We start from the raw sequence: 21,632 nt of genomic DNA on the forward strand, positions 1-21,632 counted from the left end.
CTTTACGCCGATTTGACCAAAAATGCTGCAGGTAGCTGGGATCGAACCCATACTTTACGGCACCAACCTTGGTACTCTGAACTGTTACTCAAGAGTAATGGCCTTTACGTAACCATTTTCAATGTGAGGCCATTTCGAGTAATTTTAGTCTCTGAGAAATATTGTTAACTTTGAAGTTGACATTTGCAGCCGTCAGTCGATTCATACGGCAATTTTTTCGTTCCTTGCTTTTACGAGGTCTTTTGTACATATTGAATGCCTAATTCGATGCGCTGAATATTTTTACGACAAAAACGTGAATTTCTTTGTTAAAAAATTCATGAAAACTTCTTTGAATTTCCTTACAGAATTAATCAATAAAATTTCCGAAATTGAACATGATACAGAATCAACAATATAATATCCCAATTATTTTTTGACGCCTGATTTTGTTTTTCATAATTTGTTGAAGATTTTGGTAAGCAAATATTTCAAACTTATTTCTCACATAATACTAAAGAATGGGTAGTATTTGTAGAACGAAGGGAAAAATAAAATGCATTTTAGAATTAATTGTATAACATTTTCAAACACTCTGTCAATACAAATAATGAGAAAAACTTTCAAATAATGTACCATAGAGCAAGAAAAAAATTTACTAAGAACTGGCAAATAATGTAGAACAAAATTTCAAATCGCTTTAAAACAGAAAATTAAATTTCTGTAATTATTTAGGCAAATTTAACCTTTGTCAAAACGATCGGATTATAAAACAATGAAATGATTTATAGAGTAACATCTGAGATAAAAATTGTACCATAAAGCAATGATAGGAGTTTTATATGTAGAAAAAAGTGCCATAGGAGTTAAAATTCGAAAAAATTATGTGTAAATTCATACCAGACATGTATTTATTTATAGCACTTTCGGGTTTGAGTTTATAAAGTTATTATTCCTCATAAACACTTTATTCATGTAGTTAATTTTGAGTCTAGTTCAAAATATTATAATGTGCTCCTAAATGCTTGTCTGGAACGATTATAAACTTGCAAAAGTATTTAATAAATGGATTTACTAGTATAATTCGTGAAAGATTTAAATACTGCGCAACTAGTCGTGGAGAAAATACACGCTTTACGATTTTCGCGATAAATTTTCATTTAAGTGTACGAGTTGGAAAGCTTAGTTAATTAAATACGAATGTTGGAAAATTCATACAAGAAGGCAAAACGGTCAAAATTGTACAGAAAGAGGCGAAGAAGAAAATGTGTACTCAACATAAACCTTAAGTTATGAACATCTACAATTATACAAAACATATTAATACTTAGAATGTTCTACGCCAGATGACGGCTAAATAATCTTAACATTATATACGAACTTATAAAGATGTAATAAATATAATGAAGCTAACAGAACTTAAAGCATTCGTGCGACTCAAACTGCTGCAGATCATATGTTCCAACAGGAACGAAAACGTTACTAGTTAGGATTTAAAACCTTACTAGTGCGGAACGAGAACTTCACTAGTATGGAACGAGAACCCAACTAGTGAGGAGCGAGAACCCAACTAGTGAGAAACGTGAACTCAACAAGTTAGAAATACGAATTCAACTAGTTCTGAACCAGAACATAACTTGTTAGGAGCGTGAACACAACTAGTTAGAAATGAGAACCTCATAAGTTCCACACTTGATTTAAATATTGAACACACTGTGCAAAATAAGAATATTTTAAAAGTGTTCAATCATCACAAATGTTGTTAAAATTTTACGTGGAAAGCTACTGAATGAAAACTCGAATCTCTAATTGGTACAGAATCAATTGAAGAAAATACATAGTAATCTGAACTCGTTTTCATATTGTTTATTGGACCAATTTCCTGATGTTTAAAACCAATTTATATTCCGGACAGACAAAGTAAACAACAGTTGTCGCACATTCAATGCAGAAATGCACAAAAATGCTAACCTCCATTTGAACTTTACGATGATTCATGATTCCCCATTATAAATTAGGTGAGCAGCATCATCATGACCACACATGATAATTAGAGCATTGGACGTTTCCTAACTACCGGCGAGGGGGTGAATCCCGTCGCCGATGGGTGTCGACATTGCGACTGAGGATGGACTTGAGGGATCGCACTTCTGTGGCCAACCTCTGGACTTCAACTCGCAGCTGCTGTTCGCTGTCGCAGTCCATATCCTCTGTGGAGCCTCTGTTGGATGAGGGATAACTGGGTCGACCCGAGAGCGGCGGTGACGAAGCAATACTGATACCAGAATCACGGTCATCTGAAGAACCTGGAGACTCTTCTCCTATCTCCCGCGAAATTGGTTCACTTTTAATGGGGTACAGAAGGTGAGTTGCAGGCGGAGATGTGGACGATCGAGGAAGGGAACTCTGGGCGCTCATCATCAGATGAGACGTTGAGTTCTGGTAGAGATGAGGTGATGTGGCCGGCATCTGATCATGTTGATGTGGTGACATCGATAAAGGCCTTCCAATTGGGAACGAGTTGCTGGACATGGAATGCGTGTTGTGTTGTTGATTCTTGTGTCGAAGTTTGTGAGGTAGACTTGACCCAGCAAAATCAAGGGAACGATTCTGCTCGTAGCAGAAATTCAGTGAATTCGGCGACCGAGTCGTTCTCGATGAGAGGTTTAGCGCTGTTGATTCGTACATGTGGAGGGATTCGGAGGGATACGCGTTCAAGGATTGTGAAGGTTGAGAAGACTGCATGGGTAGGTCTCTTGGATAATAATCCGGACTGTGAGATCGTGCATTGCTATGCGGAGGTGATGACAAGGATTGGTCCATGTGATGGTGCTGGTTGTACTGAGGTACAGCAAACTGGTGATCATCAGAATGGTTGGATTGAGATTGAGGTGCTGGTGAAGTCGATGGAAGGGAAGATGGTGACAGAAGCGAAGTTGGTGAGCCCACAGACAGGATAGAAATATTTGATCTTCTCGTTAATGACAAGATTTGCTCGGCTTGGGGCATGGTGGCCAAAACCTGTTCTTCGTTTACCAAGCCCTCTCCCTTAACATGGAATTTGTTTTCGAGAGCGTTAAGTTGCGCTCTCAAAATGTGATTCTCTTTCGAGAGTTCAATGACCCTTTGCTCCAAGATCATGTCATTAAAGCGCCTCTTTTCGCGTGACCGTTTAGCAGCTTCATTGTTTCTTCGCCGACGATCCCAGTAAGATTCATCCTTCTTGTTATCAGGTATAAACTCTCTTTGTTTTCTCTGGGCGAAAATCGAATCTTTTAGCATTGGTGCGGCAGCGCCAATCATTCCGCCGGCACCCAAACCGGACGGAGTGGATCCGAGATTTGCACCCTGTGAAGAACCACTTCTTCCTCGTGCCGAGTGGCTTCGTTCCATCATGGGGGAGGATTGTGGTGGATAAGGCTGTACTAGGGACTGTGGTAGGAGACTAGGACCACATGATGATGTGGTGCAGGAATAGTTGAGGCCTTGCTGCGTTAGTGGCAGCAGCGCGGGGTACGGATAATTCTTCACGGTTTCAGCAACCATGATTTCACGCTGAAGAACGTCTGCAAAAGAAGAAAGAAAAACATTAGCGTCAGTTATTTTATTTCCATTTGATATTTGTGTATTCTAGTCATAAAAAAGATTAATGCCATCTCCAGTTCTCTGTCATGATATAATAAACTTGGTATGTCGCAAAGAACCCCGCCTGGAAAGAAGAAACACCTCGAGAATAATAAATAATGTTAGGAAATAATTCGAGGTTTTCGCCGTATTTCCTTAACAAAGAAAAGTTTAGTAAACGAATTACTAGAACATACCATAAATATTTCAAAATTAAAGAGCATTACATGAAAGTTCTCTGGGAAGCGTTGTCTAAATAACGATGAGCTACCGGAAGCGGTCCGTTAATACCGGAACTGCGGCAGCCAAAAGTGAAGTTGTTATTGGAAGTATCGAAGCGAGACTTACAAGCGTTATGTAATTCTTGCTCTATGATATTTATTTACTAGCTAGTGACTTGTATGTTGCTAGGAAACCAAATCTAGAAGTAAATCATAATGAAATAAAATAACGTGTATATAGTAGCATTTTAACCGAGGAAGCGGGCAGCGTTTTAATAAATTTACATTTAAATTCAGTGATGCAAAAATTAACGACAATAATTGACAAGACGATACAATAATAAAATCAAGACGCAACAATATTGAAATCAAAACGATACAACAATATAATCAAGACGATACAATATTAAATTTAATCTGTTCAATTAAATAAAGATGCAGAAGTCGTGAGGTTTTGTGAATAAAATCAAGCCACTGTTCGTAAAATCAAACCAATTAAAATCAAGACGATACAATAATTTAGATCAAGACGATACAATATTAAAATCAAAACGATACAACATTATAATCAAGACGATACAATATTAAATTTAATCTGTTCAATTAAATAAAGATGCAGAAGTCATGTAGTTTTACGACTAAATTCAAACCATAGTTCGTAAAATCACAGCAATGAAAATCAAGCTAACGGCCTTTGCTGCGATTGCGCAGAGCCGCGGCGCGGGAGCATCGGCCGGCGACGACATGAACAGATACGGTCTTATTTCTCACGAGTATCTGCGTACGGGCGTACGTGGGAGAAAGTTTACGTGCACTCAGAATTGAGTTCACGCAGGGAGGGGGTGAGAAAAAATGAGAGCAAGGGAGGGGGGGTGATTAAATGGGGAGGGAAGTAGGGGTGATTAAAGAGGGGGAGACTTGTGAGAAAGTCTGTGAGAAGAGTAAGTGTGAAAGTCGGAAGTGAATTAAAGAGTTGAGTGAAAAGATGGGATTGGGTGAAGTGATGATAGTGAATACGTTCAAAAAATAAAGCAAAAAGAGATGCCAAGGAATTGAACGAGGATTAGTATTGAAAAAGAGATCATGAAGAAGGTAAGAAGGTAAAAAGTAAGAAAATTAAACAAGAATAAAATTGATGACGGCAGCTCTTAATTGTGACGTAAGAAAGCAAACAAGTTAAGATAAAACAATAACACAAAAACATATTATCACGGGGAACAAATAGAGTAAGTTCAATCGCAATCGAAAGAGTTCAACTCGTTAGTTTAATTATAAGTATTAAAGTGCGATAGCAAGCCTTACATATTTTAGCTGACCTTTAATGGTAATATGCTTGTCAAGCTACCACATAACTAGAACTATAGCATGTAGCTGGCCTAGTGTAACACCGTTACAGTTCGACATAAAGCATGCCTACTGCATGTAGCTACAGCTTGGCTTGTAATGTAACATGCCGAATGTAACACCGTTACAGCTTGGCATGTGGCATGCTTATGTAGTTACAGCTCGAATTGTAATGTAACATGCGGAATGTAACACCGTTACAGCTCGGCATGTAGAATGCCTAGTGTAGTTACAGCTCGACTTGTAATGTAACATGCCTACTGTAGTTACAGCTCGGCTTGTAATGTAACATGCGGAATGTAACACCGTTACAGCTGCGAAATGTAACACCGTTACAGCTCGGCACGTAACATGCCCAAAGTAACACATTATGTACCATAAATATAACCCGTTACCAGGCCATGGTAACACTCACTTTGCATGACGGCAGTCATTATGCATGGACGTAAAAAGTTTCAACACAACAGCAACAAAACATCAACTTGTGGCGCGCGAGAAAACGCTTGCTGGAGGTCGTAACCTTGAATTGCTGATCTCTAGAGTATCTTGAAAGATAATCCTAATGTGTTTATCTTTATCTTTAGTTCACTCTTGTACAACGACGAAGATTACGTAAGATATAAATATATTTATACAATACAATATCACCTCATTTATTGTTCTGGCTTCTGAAAAAAAGTTTGACATTGATTAGTTAAGTTGTACAAAATAATTTTTTTTACCAAAAAATTAATGAATGACTTTCAATATTTTGCTGGCACACATGTATTAGAAATTTATGTTGAACTTCAATTTTTTAAAAAGAAAAAAAACTTTCATCTCAAGCACAATACTCATAGATCGCAACGGCATAAACTCGAGTCTTGTGAAAAATTTCTATCAAATTGATAGAAAATATTAAATTTCGATGCATCTTATTTTTACGTAGTACAAATATTTTTACACTTTTTTAGAACAATATTGTGGCGTCAATTTGTGTAACTTGACAAAGTGTGTGAAATTTTCTCCGATAATTAAATTATATTTCCTCCTAAACCCTTCTTCGCTCATGAACGTTTAATTACTTATTAAATTTTTAAGCTCGTACCTCACTCATGTTTAAAACAATTTTAATTATAATAAGCTCGTACCTCACTCATGTTTAAAACAATTTTAATTATAATAAGCTAGTACCTCACTCATGTTTAAAGCAATTTTAATTATAATAACAATAAAGTTAGTTTTTTAGAGCGATCTCTCGCAGTGACCGAGGTTTTGCGCGGCTGTGTAAGGTCAAGCTTGTGTTTTGCAATAGGTCAATCGGGGTCATGTCAAGCAAGGTCACCTCCCTTAATACGAGCAGCGAAACCAAAGTCAAGGACAGTGCTAGGTTTCTCTTTAGGTTGGACTAGAGTTCTAGAACAATAACAAGGGCGGTTCTGTGTACAAGTGTTCTAGAACAATAACAAGGGCGGTTCTGTGTACTAGTGTTATAGAACAATAACAAGGGCGGTTCTGTGTAGGTACTAGTGTTCTAGAACAATAACAAGGGCGGTTCTGTGAGGTTGTTTTCTAGAACAATAACAAATAAGGATGGACCAGAGTTCTAGAACAATAACAAGGGCGGTTCTGTGTACTAGTGTTCTAGAACAATAACAAATAAGGGTGGACTAGAGTTCTAGAGTAATAACAAGGGCTTTTCTGTGCACTAGTGTTCTAGAACAATAATAATTAAGGGTGGCCTAGAGTTCTAGATTAATAACAAGGGCGGTTCTGTGTACTAGTGTTCTAGAACAATAATAATTAAGGGTGTACTAGAGTTCTAGAACAATAACAAAGGCGGTTCTGTGTACTAGTGTTCTAGAACAATAACAAGAGCGGTTCTGTGTAAAAGTGTTCTAGAAAAATAATAATTAAGGGTGTACTAGACTTCTAGAACAATAACAAGGGCGGTTCTGTGTACTAGTGTTCTAGAAAAATAACAAGGGCGGTTCTGTGTACTAGTGTTCTAGAACAATAATAATTAAGGGTGGACTTGAGTTCTAGAACAATAACAATGGCGGTTCTGTATACTAGTGTTCTGGAACAATAATAATTAAGGGTGGACTAGAGTTCTAGACAAATAACAAGGGCGGTTCTGGGTACTAGTGTTCTGGAACACTGTTGAACCTACACTGTACAGAGGTCAGTAATCTCATCCTATGGTTGAAATGTTAATAAATTTAATTTTTATGATATATAAATGGTTAACTTTTAAATATTTTCAAACTTTGGTGGTGCTCGGCTTAGAGAGCATATTAACATGGTAGCCGTTGTAAGGCATATATTATTTTAAATACTAATACTGAATCAAAATTTTAATAACTTTGAATTAAAATATATAATTTTCCATCTGTATTTGCCTCAATGGATGAAAAAAAAAGTTTCGGTAGGAGCTGAATCTTGGCTGAATTCAATTATTTAAATTATTAATAAAAATTTTAAACTTAACAGGTGGAGTAAAATTGTTAGAGCTGTCGAGCTGATGTACAAGAATAATTGAAGAAGGCCTCTAATTTTCAACGAAATTGTTGCTGTACTATGGCAAATGACGTATTATGAGAAAAAAATGGTTTCCCTATCGTTGTCTCATCCTAGCGTTAAGATATAATTTTCGTGAAATTTTAAGTCAGTCATTCAAAGTCAATGATAATGATGTCACCGAAGTCTTTCACAACCCAAGTCCTGTTGTAAAACATAAAATTTCACAATAGTTAAATCTATACAAATGTTCTAACATCTTATTAAATACAAATCTAAATTGTATAGCTAAAGAGTTTATTTCATCCGACCAGGAAGCAGTTCAATAAATTAAAACAAGTTTTAATTAAATGGAAAGCACTTGACATTGTCACTCCACTGTCAATGTTACGGAACAGCGCCTCAGGCTCGAGTGAGCTTAAGAGGAGTCGCGTGTGACATGCACCCACTACGACGGCCTGAGACACACTGACGGGAGCGGTGTGACTCGCAGCGCTGAGATGTCGGACGACAATGAGTCGTCCGCAGGAGAATTCTGTTTTCTAACGCCGGATACGGTGACTATGGAGACATAGCAACCAATGAATGATTCAAGAAACCAAGAACCTATATAATATTTGTAATAAAATGCCTTAAGGATCTTAAAAATAAATTTTGTTATAATAAAATTTCGAATATCTAGATTAAATTGCGGACGAGATTAAAATTTAAAACTTAAATACCCCCACGGACACTAGAAAATTCACGATGGGTTGCTGAGTGGCACGCAACCGTAGGCATACACAAATATTGTTGGGGTGGTCGCTAGCTCGGCGTTGAGCTGGTCATGATTGGTTTGTGGTGTTCAACGCGTGATTGGTGATTGGCAGATGCATGTGAATTATGATTGGCTATGCAAGATTGGTGATTGGCAGATGCATGTAAATGATGATTTATGATGAATGTTTGGTGATTGGCGATGCATGTGAATTATGATTGGTGATGCGTGATTGGTGATTGGCAAATGCATGTAAATGATTGGTGATTGGCAGATGCATGGAAATCAAGATTGGCGATGCATGATTGATGATTGGCAAACACACATCCGTAATAAATAATTTTTCAGAGCATGAGGTGCAGTACGACGCTGTCAAGATCACGGTCACGGTATGCATGGAGAGCACGGGTCAGGGTCTAGGGCGTCGGGATTTTTAAAGCGAGGGAAGGGTTCTTTAAGTGTGGAAATAAATGGTGGAAAAGAGTTGAAAACGACACTTAATTGTGCAACAGAGGGACATAGAAAGATTTAGCGGCCATAATATAAATAAATAACACAGAGTAAAAAGAAGGGGTTTATTAGAAATCACGAATCCAAGGTTCAGGCACAAAAGATCAAATAGAGGTTTGTACTAAAACATGTATAAATTGCCAATAATATTTGTTTTGAAAGGAATAGTTTAACGTAAATATTGTTTAAAAATTATTTTCCAAAATAAACGCAAAAATTTGCATTTTTTTCATCGGGGCAGTTGCTCTTTACGACTGCAGTCATTATGTATAAATATGAATTAGGGTTATTTTGAAAGCGATTTTTCTCAGTTATGCGTAAAGATCACATATTGGAAAAAATAAATGGCGGTTTATCGGAGTTTAGCGTCCAACCATCGCTGGCGTAGCTATAATTTTCAATAGAGTACAACAAATACGCCGCATGAACGCAAAAGAACAGCAATGCGTATGCATGATTACGCATGATTGTGCATGCTATGTATGGATACTTTGCTTGATAGCGCAAGAAGGTGAAATAATACGGTACGTAGAGTTACGCAGAGTTACGTTACATAACTCAAGTAACGTTTGAGCTGATTTTTAGCGCATTTTCTCATTTATGAAAAAAAATGCACTATTGTGCTCAGTGCTCGCACTGTCCGTCCGTCTGTCCGTCCGTTCGTGACTTCAAGTTTTCGTCGACGAGAAAATGCGCTCTCTGTCACTCACTGCAGTGAGTACTGAGTTAAATTTTTTTAAATATGAAAACATTACGGTAGAAATACATTACTATCTACATAAGTTATGGCGAGTATTAATGCGAATGTGTTATGCGATTGACCTTTTAATGTCACGGGCACAGCAAATCATGAGAACAAATATTAATAACACATACATATTGACCGGATAACTTACTTGCAATTAATAATGAAATCATTACAATATTTCGGCGCTGTGCGAGAAACCATGTCAATATTTTAGGCAAGAAAATTATATGACTTTTTTCCATATTAGCGAAAATTTTTTTACAGATGTTACAAACTAAAACCCGGGATCACGCCAACGCAGTAGCAGCGTAAATAAATTAACGGAAAACATTGTCATTAAACCCAAATTTGGGAGTTTAAAACCCAAAGTTTGTGGTTTAAAGCCGAAAGTTTGGGTTTTAAAATCCAAAGTTTGGGGGTTTAAACCCAAAGTATGGGGGTTTAATTTATTTCGTTGTTAACGGTTATATCGATGAAAATAGAAGAAATAATTTCTTAGCAAAAAACTTGCAGTAATTTTTTTCGTGAGAGATAAACTTCAATTGTAACATTTTGTATGCTTGAAGGTCACTTTAGCTGCAAATCGTACACAAGAGCAGTCAAATCACATTACATTAGAATGAATAACGTTTTTTCCAAATCAATCATGATAAATCAACAGAATTTAAATTTAAACCTAACGCAATACCAGCACCATTAGCATTCACTTCAAGAAAAGTATCAGCAGGACTTTATAAAATCCTATAGGAATATCTCAGTTTCCGTTGCCTGTAGCAAAGGAAGCCATTCTTTGGAATCCTGCAGGACGGCCCGGGCAGACGATGACGTCATCGACGACGTCATCGATGACGTCACGCGTTTTTGCAAGCTTGACCTCGCATAGCCGCGGTCATGGCAACAAGGGACAAACCCTAATTAAAATTAACTCTGGGTGATTTTCTAGGGTGATTTTGGGGATTTTTGGTGATTTTTCTCTCAAAGGTGATTCTCACGATAAGCATTGCTGTTATTGTTGACCCTTTATATCGGTTGCCCGGAAACAGCGACTGTACATGTGTTTATTAACTATGCAATACATTTATTGGTTTATTTATTACATATTATTTATTTATGCATGGACATTTTCATAAGTCGTATTTTCTTCTATTTCTTGAACCGTGCCCCGTGTACCTCTTGAAATCATTTCAATTCAGGTATAATTTATTTCACTTCTAAAACATAATTTGTACACAGAGTGTTTGCAATAATTTTACACGCTGAAAATTTAAGTGAATAAGTAATGTTTATTTTCGGTATTCCTCCATTCAAAGTTTTAATCTAATTTTGTCGCTGTTTTCTTATAATTTCGTCGCTGTTTTTTCGAAATTTATTTAATGATTAATTCAGATGCAGCAAGAGACGGAGTCAAAACCTCAGATTCACGATCGGTGTCGAAATTCCGGATTCATGAGTATGCATGAGGATGCTTATACATTCAGTCAGTGTTTCAGTGTTTGTTTTTCAGTATTTGTGACATTCTTCGTTATCCTTGTCAAGGCAATTGCCAGTGACATTACATTACATACTCTTTCAATTTATCAGTTTAACCCCAAACAAATTCACGAATTATTCATTATAATAACTTTAATTATCCAATACACAAATATTCCAGGTGTACTTACCGGATGAATTAATGGTTTATACACAGTACATATTTTAAAAATATTAGGGGTATAGCACATATTCTTTATACATATTCTTTATATACATTTTTACATTATATACATATATTCTTTATACATATTCTTTATATACATTTTTACATTTATATACATATATTCTTTATACATATTCTTTGTATCCATTTTTACATTTATATACATATATTCTTTATACATTATAGCACATATTCTTTAGTCTGAACTCAGCGGTCACACGCACGATGACTCAGCAGAAGTTTATCATTGCACGACAAAGATATCATCGTTGTTGTTGAGGCAGGTAAGGTAAAATTACACAAGTGGTCTTGGAAATTATCATGCAAGCTGATAGTTAGTATAGATAGTGGCATTATTATTATATCATGGCATCTAATTATGTAAGTGGAATATTCTAGCTGGTACAGAGCTATCACTTCAAGAGAAGCGATGACACCGAATTTCTGCTAACGCTCTGTTGATAATTTAAACTCATTATTGGAAAATAGAACTCATTCTTAGAAATTATATTCTGTGTACAAAATGAACCGTATATTTTTGAAGAAGTTCTCCTTATATAATATTAAGTCTGAAATAAATACTGAGATTTTTAGCCTTGATTTTAACACGGAGATGTTGACAACTTAGCGTTAAAACTTATCGATAAGCTCCATTATCTCAATAGCTTCATTATCCTTAGAGCAAAGTGTCTATACGCGCATTGGTCAAATGGTCATTTTGTTTAATATCATGCACCCGCGGTTGGTTATAGGTTAAAAAAATAAAACTCTGCAGTGAGTGACAGAGAGCGCAATTTCTCGTCGACGAAAATGTGAAGTCACGGATCGACGGACGGACGGACGGACAGACGGACAGACAGACGGAGCTGACGAGCACAATAACGCATTTTTTCCATAAATGAAAAAATGCGCTAAAATGTTAAAAGTTAAACCACCAGAAAGTAAAATGAATTTCAATAAATATTCGGGCTTGAGACATAAAGTTTGATTTATAAAGTTTTGACTTTTTGGGTACGCCGAGGTTGAATATCATGCAGGGGAGATAAAATTTTTATCATAATAGGAACTACCGCACGAATAATTATCGATAAGGTATCATCATAACCAAATTGTTTCCAAACCGTCAATGTCACGCCCGTTAACATTATGAATTTGTAAAAATTTATGATAACATTATTAATTTGTATAAAATTTCACTCCGATGACTTTGAGCTCCAGAGTTACGTGATTTGTAAATATTGAGCTGTTTTCAGGGATCCGATAAACTCTTGCGGCGTAAATACAGAACTGATAAGTGCAGTTCCAAGAAAAAAAGTTCTTAAATCAGAAATAATTTAGCATGATGAATAACTGGACTTAAATTAAATGTAGTGGCAGGTTTCCGCACGCAAGAATAATTGTTATTTTTTCTGGGCATCATTACACAAATGCATGACTAATGTAATGCCTCAAAAGAAAAAAAATATTTTATTCATTATATTTTTTAAATAATAACTTAGGGGCGGATCGACAATAAAAATGAATAGAGGACAGTCGTACAGTAATCTTGAGAGTAAGAAACAATCATTGGCTGTTCATTGTTCTAGCTCCATGAAATTTTTATCAGAATTGCATGAAGATATGAAGATATGATAGTACAAAATGGCCATAAAACTCTAGCATGGGAAAATTAACATTTGCTCCCAACTTGCAAAGTGAATTTTATAATAATCAGTCTCTTGCATAAACGCGATTGAAATTTTTTCACTAATAGCACGATCACATGTTATTTTTTAAGGCATCGGGAAAATCCTTCGACATTTACCGTTAAGTAGTTAAGAAATAATTTAATTCCCAAAGCTTTCCTCGTTTACCGTTAAGTTGTTAAGCAATACTTCCAAACGCTTTCCTCAGGCAGAAGTTATGCATAAGTCGATTTATGTCAAAGTCATAACAAATAGACTGACGTAACTTTATGCACGACATCTTAAACGTAGCTTTACGCGGAAATGTTTAATAATACCACCGTTTGCAGTTACGCATCCTTTGTAGTACTTACGCAACTCGTAAATCATTACGTTATCTCAGCAATGTTTTGATAATACTGTTCCTGGAACGTATGTAGCGCCACTGCGCTTAGTTACACTGTTAGAAAAATTCCCGTTAACGGTATTACCGGCGTTTCAGTGGCCGGTCGGCACGTGAAAAGAAACACCGTGTTGCCGTTTTTTATCTGATTTAACACTAGAAATCCGTAAAACATCTGATAAAAACGGCGAAACTGTTTATTTTCATGGGGCGAACGGCCACTAGAATGCCAGTGGGACCGTTTTTTCACCGTTTTTTCTAAAAGTGTACTTAACACACAGAATCGCGTTTCAAGTTTCTAGCGAGTTAATGATGGAGCGATGAATGAAGCTTAGAAAATCAGTAATTCAGTATGTGTGTCAAAGTGAAATGAACTTAGCGTAAGTAAAATAAATTTAAACACCTGAGTTCATGTTCAATGCAATCGGGAAGCTAACACATTTTTGGGATAGAAATATTTTCAAAAAATAAGGAACAAATGAATTTTTAGCAGGTGAATGCTTCAGATAAAAGTTCAACACGAGATTGACACGTTGCAATAATTTCACTGTAATTCATTTGGTCGAAATTTATGAAGCTCTACCGCTTTTATTGGCGCTGAATATATTATGAAAATTTTATTTTAATGTTATTTTAATTTTTTTAATTTAATTTTTTATGAAAATTTTAATACAGTAACGTTCATGGCCTAATATGGCCTTTGATTCATTAATATCTGCTGTGTTGCACACTAATAACCTAAAAAATATAACTCAGTACTCACTGCAGTGAGTGACAGAGAGCGCATTTTCTCGTCGACGAAAACTTGAGGTCACGGACAGACGGACGGACAGACAGACAGACGGACATGGCGAGCACAATAGCGCGTTTTTTCCATAAATGAGAAAAAGCGCTAAAACATCTTTGTGTTCATGGCCGTTGTTTAATGCTGACGATTCTTAACCTGCAACTTGCCACTAGGCTCCTGACAATGAAATAACGCTGGTTATTAAACGTTGTTTCAAAGAAATCAATTCATAATTAATCAACGTTATTCCTCTATGTCACTTGCCGGGTCTCTCGTACACTACTCAAACATTACCATTAAATTCACCCTAGATTGAACTCTAGAGAAGAAGCATCAGCGTCAGCTTGCAATGAAGGCATTCATTAAATTGCTTGTCAAAGTTCCAAATAAAGCTTTCCTGCTATTTTTCAGCTACAATTTTGTTTGAATGGATGAAAGTCAAATGTTGGCTATAATACTTGTATCTTACCCCAATGATTGTGTTCAAGTTGAACATCGTGTTAAAATTTATGAAGCTTACTAAGGGCAGGGAATTTCCTCAACAAATTGACTTAACTTAGTATCCATGCAGGGGCCATACTTTCAAAACTCGCTAAGTGAACGTAAGTACTTACGCTCTATTTTCTTGTCTATGATTGGTGGATTTTGCTTGAAAGGCCGCCAATGATTGGCTGATGAACTTATACGATCTCGTAACTTTTTTTGAAAGTATGGCCCCAGGATACTTGTAAGATTTTTTGCGGCATTACGCATAATAGAGTTACGCATCTCAGCACCGGATGTGAATCAGATATGCCGGCGAGATTGTTAGGCGTCGTGAGAACTGTACATCTTGTAACAGGGAATGATTCATTGCTCAGAAAATATGTATATAAAAGCATATATTATATGTATATAAAAACATATTTTAATAGGAAGCACTAATAATATGGAAGGTTATATATCTTTGATTTTAGATTATTGAGTGTTCCTTGGTGGCATTTTTGTCGCGTAATGTATTTAATGCATTGTGCAGACCATCAATGAATACGAGAAACTTGCACCTCAAAAGTTTCGTTAAGTTTGTTATCTTATGGGCATCAGCTGTGGAAAAAGAATAATCAAAACATCATGAATGGGGATGATTACGGTTTTCAACCGGTTGTAAACGAGTATCATTTTTTAGAGATAGCCAGGATTTCTACAACCAGTAGTGTCAGTATTTTTTGAACAGACGAAGATAATTGTTCAGATTTTCTTTGTCAAGTGCAACACTTCTTTAATCGTGAAGTGGTCTTCACTCAAGAAACAAACAGACGCCATTTTTGTTTCAGTTTAACAAACATAATTTCTCGCTATACTATTTCGATCTTTGAGTAAACTATCGATCGGCCCACGCATTCGATCTTCTTTGTTGCCGATGACCAGCTTGTAAACAGTGTGAGTCCCAGAATAAAAACCGATCGCAACGCGATTTGTCTTTGTTGTAGGTGCACAAATTTTTAACAGATGCGAGAGCTTCTGTACATACACAGGTGTCACATGTATCACCTGAAGTGACACGCATTAAAAAAAATTGTGTCGCCCACGCGTAGTGACACGCACCAAAAACATATTGCTGCCCACGCGTAGATCTCACGCTCCGTGTCGCCCACGCGCGTAACTCAAGACACGCGTTATCTGGAGTTCGATGCGCGTCAGTGAACGGTAATTATAACAAACAAAGGCAGATTAGGATCCAAATGAAAGCATTATTTTATCTGAAAAAGTTTGTGGGACAGGTTTAAACATGACAAAAAATTTTTACCTATTCATTGAAATGATATCAGAAAAACCGCTTTTCAACAATGATTACGACCTGTCTTAAACTAGTAATTTTATATTAATCATCAATTCGGACAATTAGGTAATATTTTTTCAGAGTTTACTCGAAATACCCCAGAATTCAAATAAGAAGACTTGTAAGGAATTACTTCCATCAAAGTTTAGAGACTTATTTTCAAGACAGAGCTCACTTGAAATATTGAAGGCAGAGTATTTCCCTAAATCATATCACGAGCAACTGGGGCTGTGGGTGCTGAAATTAGCCGATTTGCACAAAAATACCTGAAAATCTTCTAATTAACTGAAGAAATCAAAGCACTTAGGCATGTAATGGGTGGTGAAAATGAAGTGGACGAATTCAAGATTATTTTAAGGGGAGCATTTCGGTCAAAGTAAAATTTTTATTTACGGACGGTTCATTTGGAAACTTGGTACACACATGTAAATAGACTATTAATTAATAGACTATTATTATATATAGACTACTATTATAATAGAGTATTATTTATTATTAATAGACTAAGACTATTCTGTTCGTGTAAATTTTTCGAAAAATTAAAGAAAACATGAAACTCAGAGAAAACAGCAAAATAGGGGTACTTTCAATTCACGTGATACAACATCGAGAGACATATCATTCGATTCGTAAAGACCATATCTAGCGATCCCCTGACCACTTTTTCCAAATTCTAATTTTTGGGTGAGGGGGGAATTTTTATTTTTTTGCCAGTTTTCGCCCTCCCTCCATTCATTTTTTAAAATATATAATCCAAACTAAAATTAAATCGGAAAAGTGACTGGGGAATCTATAGAGATTATTTCTACAAATCGAATGGTATATCTCTCAATGCTGTAGCTTGAAAATCATAGAAGGAGATGGATTTTAAGATAAAAATTTCTACTTTTCAGGAGAGCCAAAAAACTAAAATTTTTGACCATTGAAGGTGTATAGATTTTCCAACCCATTTTAGGGCTGGTCTTCGACGGCTGTCGTGAACCAACAAATGAACGCACTAACATTTCTTTGGGCTTTTTAAATGCGCAACTTTTGAAACTTAAACTGAGTCTAAAAACTGGAGAAGCAAAAATTTTCGATTTTTGACCAAAAATGCTTCCCTTAAAAATGACAGAAATTGAATTCTACAATTATTTAAGGCGAACGTGTTTGAATGCATGTAAAGATAAATATTATTATAGGTGTGACGAGCACAAACTCTGAGGATCTTTTTCATTTTTATCATCATTTTTTATCAAGTCGAATGTTCCACAAATCAACACGAAATAGAAAAATTAAAACAGATCAGACATCATTTTGCCAGAAACTTCGACTTCAGTTTAGTGTGGAGTTCAGTATTTTAAAATGAACGCAATGTTCAACACCTGCAGCGGTTATAGATTGCCTTCGATAATGTACAAATAAATTACGTGAATTATTTATCAAAGTCTCTAAACCTAGAAATACAAAAAGTATACTTGATATTCTCTCACAAATAATATGAAAGCTCGTATAATATACTTACAAAATTAATTGGATTGAACTAACAATATTCTTAAAAGAAGATGCAACATGTCAACTATAGAGCCGCTGGAGAAAAAATTATCATTTGAAGCACTAAATTACAATTGTCGATTCTCAACTAATCGTTTGTATATTCTTAACTAACTAACAGAAATGCAAATTTTACAAAATAAATTTCTAAAGGTTGATGGAAGTTGAACTTAATGCTCAAAATTATTTTTTCGAGTCATCATTTTAACAGCTTTAAAAAAAGTGAGTGCTCTTCAGACTGTTCCAGGATTTTGGGGTAGAAACCAGAAAGTCAAAGGATATGTATGTAAAATTTATTTGATAGATTTTGCTTATTGGGATAGATTGTGCATAATTTCAATGCGTGAGCTCTGAATAACTGACGATGAATAATTCTCTTTCGATAGCGGATAAAAAACAACGATGGTATGCGTTATGCTGATGAATTCATACTCTGTTCGAAAAGAACGTTGGAAAAACGGTCGGAACTCGTTTTAGTGACCGGCCGGCCCGCAAAATAAAATTATGCCGTCTTTTTTCATGAAGTGAACATATGAAACTCGAACTATCGTGATCTAATTTTACGGAGCTACCATCTTCTAAAACTATACAGTCTCCCCAATTTTTCGAACACACTTACAGTCAGTCACTCTAGGATATATACCTATATATCCGCATTATCGATGTACTGTATTACTATCTAGGATGCAGCATCACGACACAGCACTTAGCGTGCACTGCAATACTGACCCTATTACATCTAAATCATTACTTGGTATTCTCGTAATCTGATAACGAAAATTCTCGACTCATCGAATGCACTTTAATTCGTTGGTCAGTCAAGTGCTTTGGAAAAGGTCATGTCAGTGCTCTCTGCTTGTGATGGCACTATTTAAACAACATAATCCAGTCACTATTTCTGAGAGCATACTTGATGTTTAGATTGTAAAGACCATCACAGAAAAGCATAACAATTTAGTATTCACTAAACAAAATATCTTTATTAACAATAATATAAATATAAAATAGCTATAATTAAGTGAAATGAACTAATTGTGACTGCGGTTTAGTGTTTCATGTTATTTTCATTGGAATATTAGCTGCTTAATTGCTTTATTACAAGCGACTTATGGCAGCTGTCAGTGGATGAGTCAGCAAATCTAGCACAACATTTGGGCTAGCTGATCATGCTGTGGCACATCTGATGGAAATACTGTGAAATTGTTGTGAACAATACTAGACATGGTATGGTAATACTGTATACTAGACATGGTATGGTAATACTGTATACTAGACATGGTATGGTAATGCTGTATACTAGACATGGTATGGTAATACTGTGAACATGTTGTGACCATTGATGAACATTTCTTTAACAATAGTGAACAGACCGTTAACAATAGATAGTGAACTGACCGTTGAATAGATAATGAACATTTTGTGAACAATAGTGAAAATTTTATGAACAATATTGACTGGGTTGTGAACAGGTAGAGAACATTCTCTGAACAATTCTGAACATTTTGTGAACAATAGCGACCATGCTGTGAACAACACTGAATATTTTGTGAGCAATAGGGAGCAGATTGCGAACTGAACTCTACTGAACATATTGCAAACAATACTAAACACGATTTTGTAATAATGTAAACAGGCAACGGGCATGGTTCGAACATGCTGTTAACACGGATGTGAAAATTTTTCAATAATAATTTTTAAAATAAAAATGCGAGAGCTTTTTCACTTTCATAAATCATCGAGTAATCTTCTTAAATATAATTTTTTGTATCAACAACCGCGTTCGTTCGGCTATGAAGTTTCCTCGCAGGGAACGTTCTTAGTGAGAATTAAAGAGGGTGAACTTAGCGAGAATTACAAAGGGGGAAAATCCCGCCAGAATTTATTATTTCGCAATATCCCTAATGTGGGTTGGGACTCGAAATAACAATGAACGATTCTTGTTTGTTACAGGCAAAACTTTTATATCATGTGACCTTTAACTGATTTATAAAAGCCACAGAATTTTCCGCCTTGAATAAAATATCCTTTCCAAAGCCAGCAAAGAATTTTCCAGACGATAGTGACGTATCGGACAATTTTACGGCCGGACTCGCGGCCAATTTCCAAATTCAATGATCAAGGAATATCTCTCAAACTAATGAAACTCAATGAAACTTGGTACACGTATTCATTAGGAACTAAATGTGATGTTTAGCTCGTGAATCTTTTTTTAAATTCCGCCTTCATTCGTGAGTTATATGGCGATACGGGTAAAAATTTGCAGTGATCAAGGAAGTTCTTCCAAACTACTGAACAGATTTAAACGAAATTTTGAATATACATTCATAAGTACCAAACGGTGATGTTTAGCTCGTGATAGTTTTTCGATTTTGCCTTCGTTTGCGAGTTATACGGCTATATGTCGTTGGCGATTTATAGGGATCTTGGTCAATGCAAATATAAAAATCGGCCTCAGAAATGCCGGTCGTTTCTCCGTATATCCGTATAACTCGCTAACGAAGGCAAAATCTAAAAATTATCACGAGCTAAACATCACCTTGGGGAGGTTATGTATTTATTTACAAAGTTTCGTTCAAATCTGTTCGGTAGTTTGGAGGAAATTTCTTTTTCACTGCGAATTTAAGCACCTATTGCTGTTTAAGTCACGCACGAAGATGAAAAGAAAAGGTTTGTCATAAAATTTAAATATTATAATTATTTGTATCAAAAACGATCATTCTTGAATTAAGATAATTTTCGGTGAATGAGTATCATGCGTGTATAATATGTAATATAATATATTCAAAACATATTTTATATTTTCCCAATGAATAGAATTGATTGTATATAACCCACTTTAAATTCACAAGCTCAAATTGTACAAAATTCTAATTCATCGAATTGAGAAGTACAGAAAGAAAATTGTAGAGATTATGGTCTTTATCAAAACCAGAATTGAATAACAACTTCTGACCAACCGTTCGCACAATCAAAATCATATAAATAGGCTAGAGTTTTTTCCGACAGCACAATGTAATAACTAGGAATTTCGATAATTTTCTTCCCAAGAAATCAAATTATGACAATCAAGATAATATGTTTCAAATTCTGGAGAAATATATGAGCAAATTTCAACCAAATATAAGAGCAAATTTAAACATAATTTCGATTACAATATATGAGCAAATTTTTTCCAAAATAGATACGAAGAAACGACGATGGACAATTCAGATTACCTCCATACATATAGTAACCTCACAACGCATGAAAAAATGTATACATCAGGTAAAGTTCTTGCAAAACTCTTCAACAGAAAAGTAACAAATACACAAAATTTAAATAATCAATTCGCAAAAGTTTGAAAAATTGTAATTATTTGAAACTATCTTCAATTAACAGATGAAGATCCTTAATTATCCTTAATTCACCATTGATCATTAGGGGAAAAGTATCCAACACTTATACACCAGTATATTCCAGTAAGCCTTTAAAGCCGGTACGTTCAATTTTCCTAGAGGGCAAGGATAGGAAACACGATTTTTCCCGGACAGAAAATCAATCTTGATCGTCGCTGGTGGACTGAAAAAAAAAACGATCTAGATCGTCGCTGCAGTGGACTGAAGAAAACGATCTTGATTGTCGCCGGTTGTGGAAGTAGGAAAATTACTCAGTCAATGGCACTTATCTTACGTCCGAAACGTTTAAATGTTTGTTTCTCAGTACGATGTGGAAAGTCCCTCTAAACAATTGTCATTATTTTGATCTAGCATGCTATTTTATTTATACATACATTCGATTATTAATACATAAATTCGTTACTATCAGCTTGGTTGCCACGTTATAAAGTGAATTTCTAGTTTAAAAATTTCTTTTAATTCGACCATCTCATTAAAAATTTTCATCGTGTAAGAATGATATCTTGAAAGCAAAAAATTCTGGTGTTGCTTGGCCACAAAGAAAGCTAAAACACGAATTTCAAGCTTTTCAGCAATTAGAATACATATCAATGTATTTATTTTATTGTCAACAAAAATATCGTACAGATATTTTTTGATTCAAGATTGTTAAC

At 35.5% G+C, this 21,632-nt stretch overlaps 1 protein-coding gene across 2 annotated transcripts in view; it reads right to left on the reverse strand.

Moving 5' to 3' along the window:
- Nucleotides 1–663: 663 nt before the first annotated feature.
- The window catches only part of LOC108676478 (nuclear factor interleukin-3-regulated protein), a 102,160-nt gene continuing 81,191 nt past the window's right edge, over nucleotides 664–21,632 (reverse strand). The window contains exons 1-2 of one of the 2 annotated variants that reach the window (XM_018164558.2): nucleotides 5,584–5,838; nucleotides 664–3,545 (exon numbers count right to left, since the gene is read on the reverse strand). In XM_018164558.2, coding sequence (XP_018020047.1) covers nucleotides 2,053–3,545; nucleotides 5,584–5,602 — 1,512 coding nt within the window. In that variant the 5' untranslated portion in view covers nucleotides 5,603–5,838 and the 3' untranslated portion in view covers nucleotides 664–2,052. Of the gene's footprint in view, nucleotides 3,546–5,583; nucleotides 5,839–21,632 lie in introns of those variants that run through there. The other variant, XM_047882920.1, reaches the window with a different exon arrangement.

The sequence above is a fragment of the Hyalella azteca genome, unplaced genomic scaffold (genome assembly GCF_000764305.2).
Source record: "Hyalella azteca isolate HAZT.00-mixed unplaced genomic scaffold, Hazt_2.0.2 contig11629, whole genome shotgun sequence".
Classification (NCBI taxonomy): Eukaryota; Metazoa; Arthropoda; class Malacostraca; order Amphipoda; family Hyalellidae; genus Hyalella; species Hyalella azteca.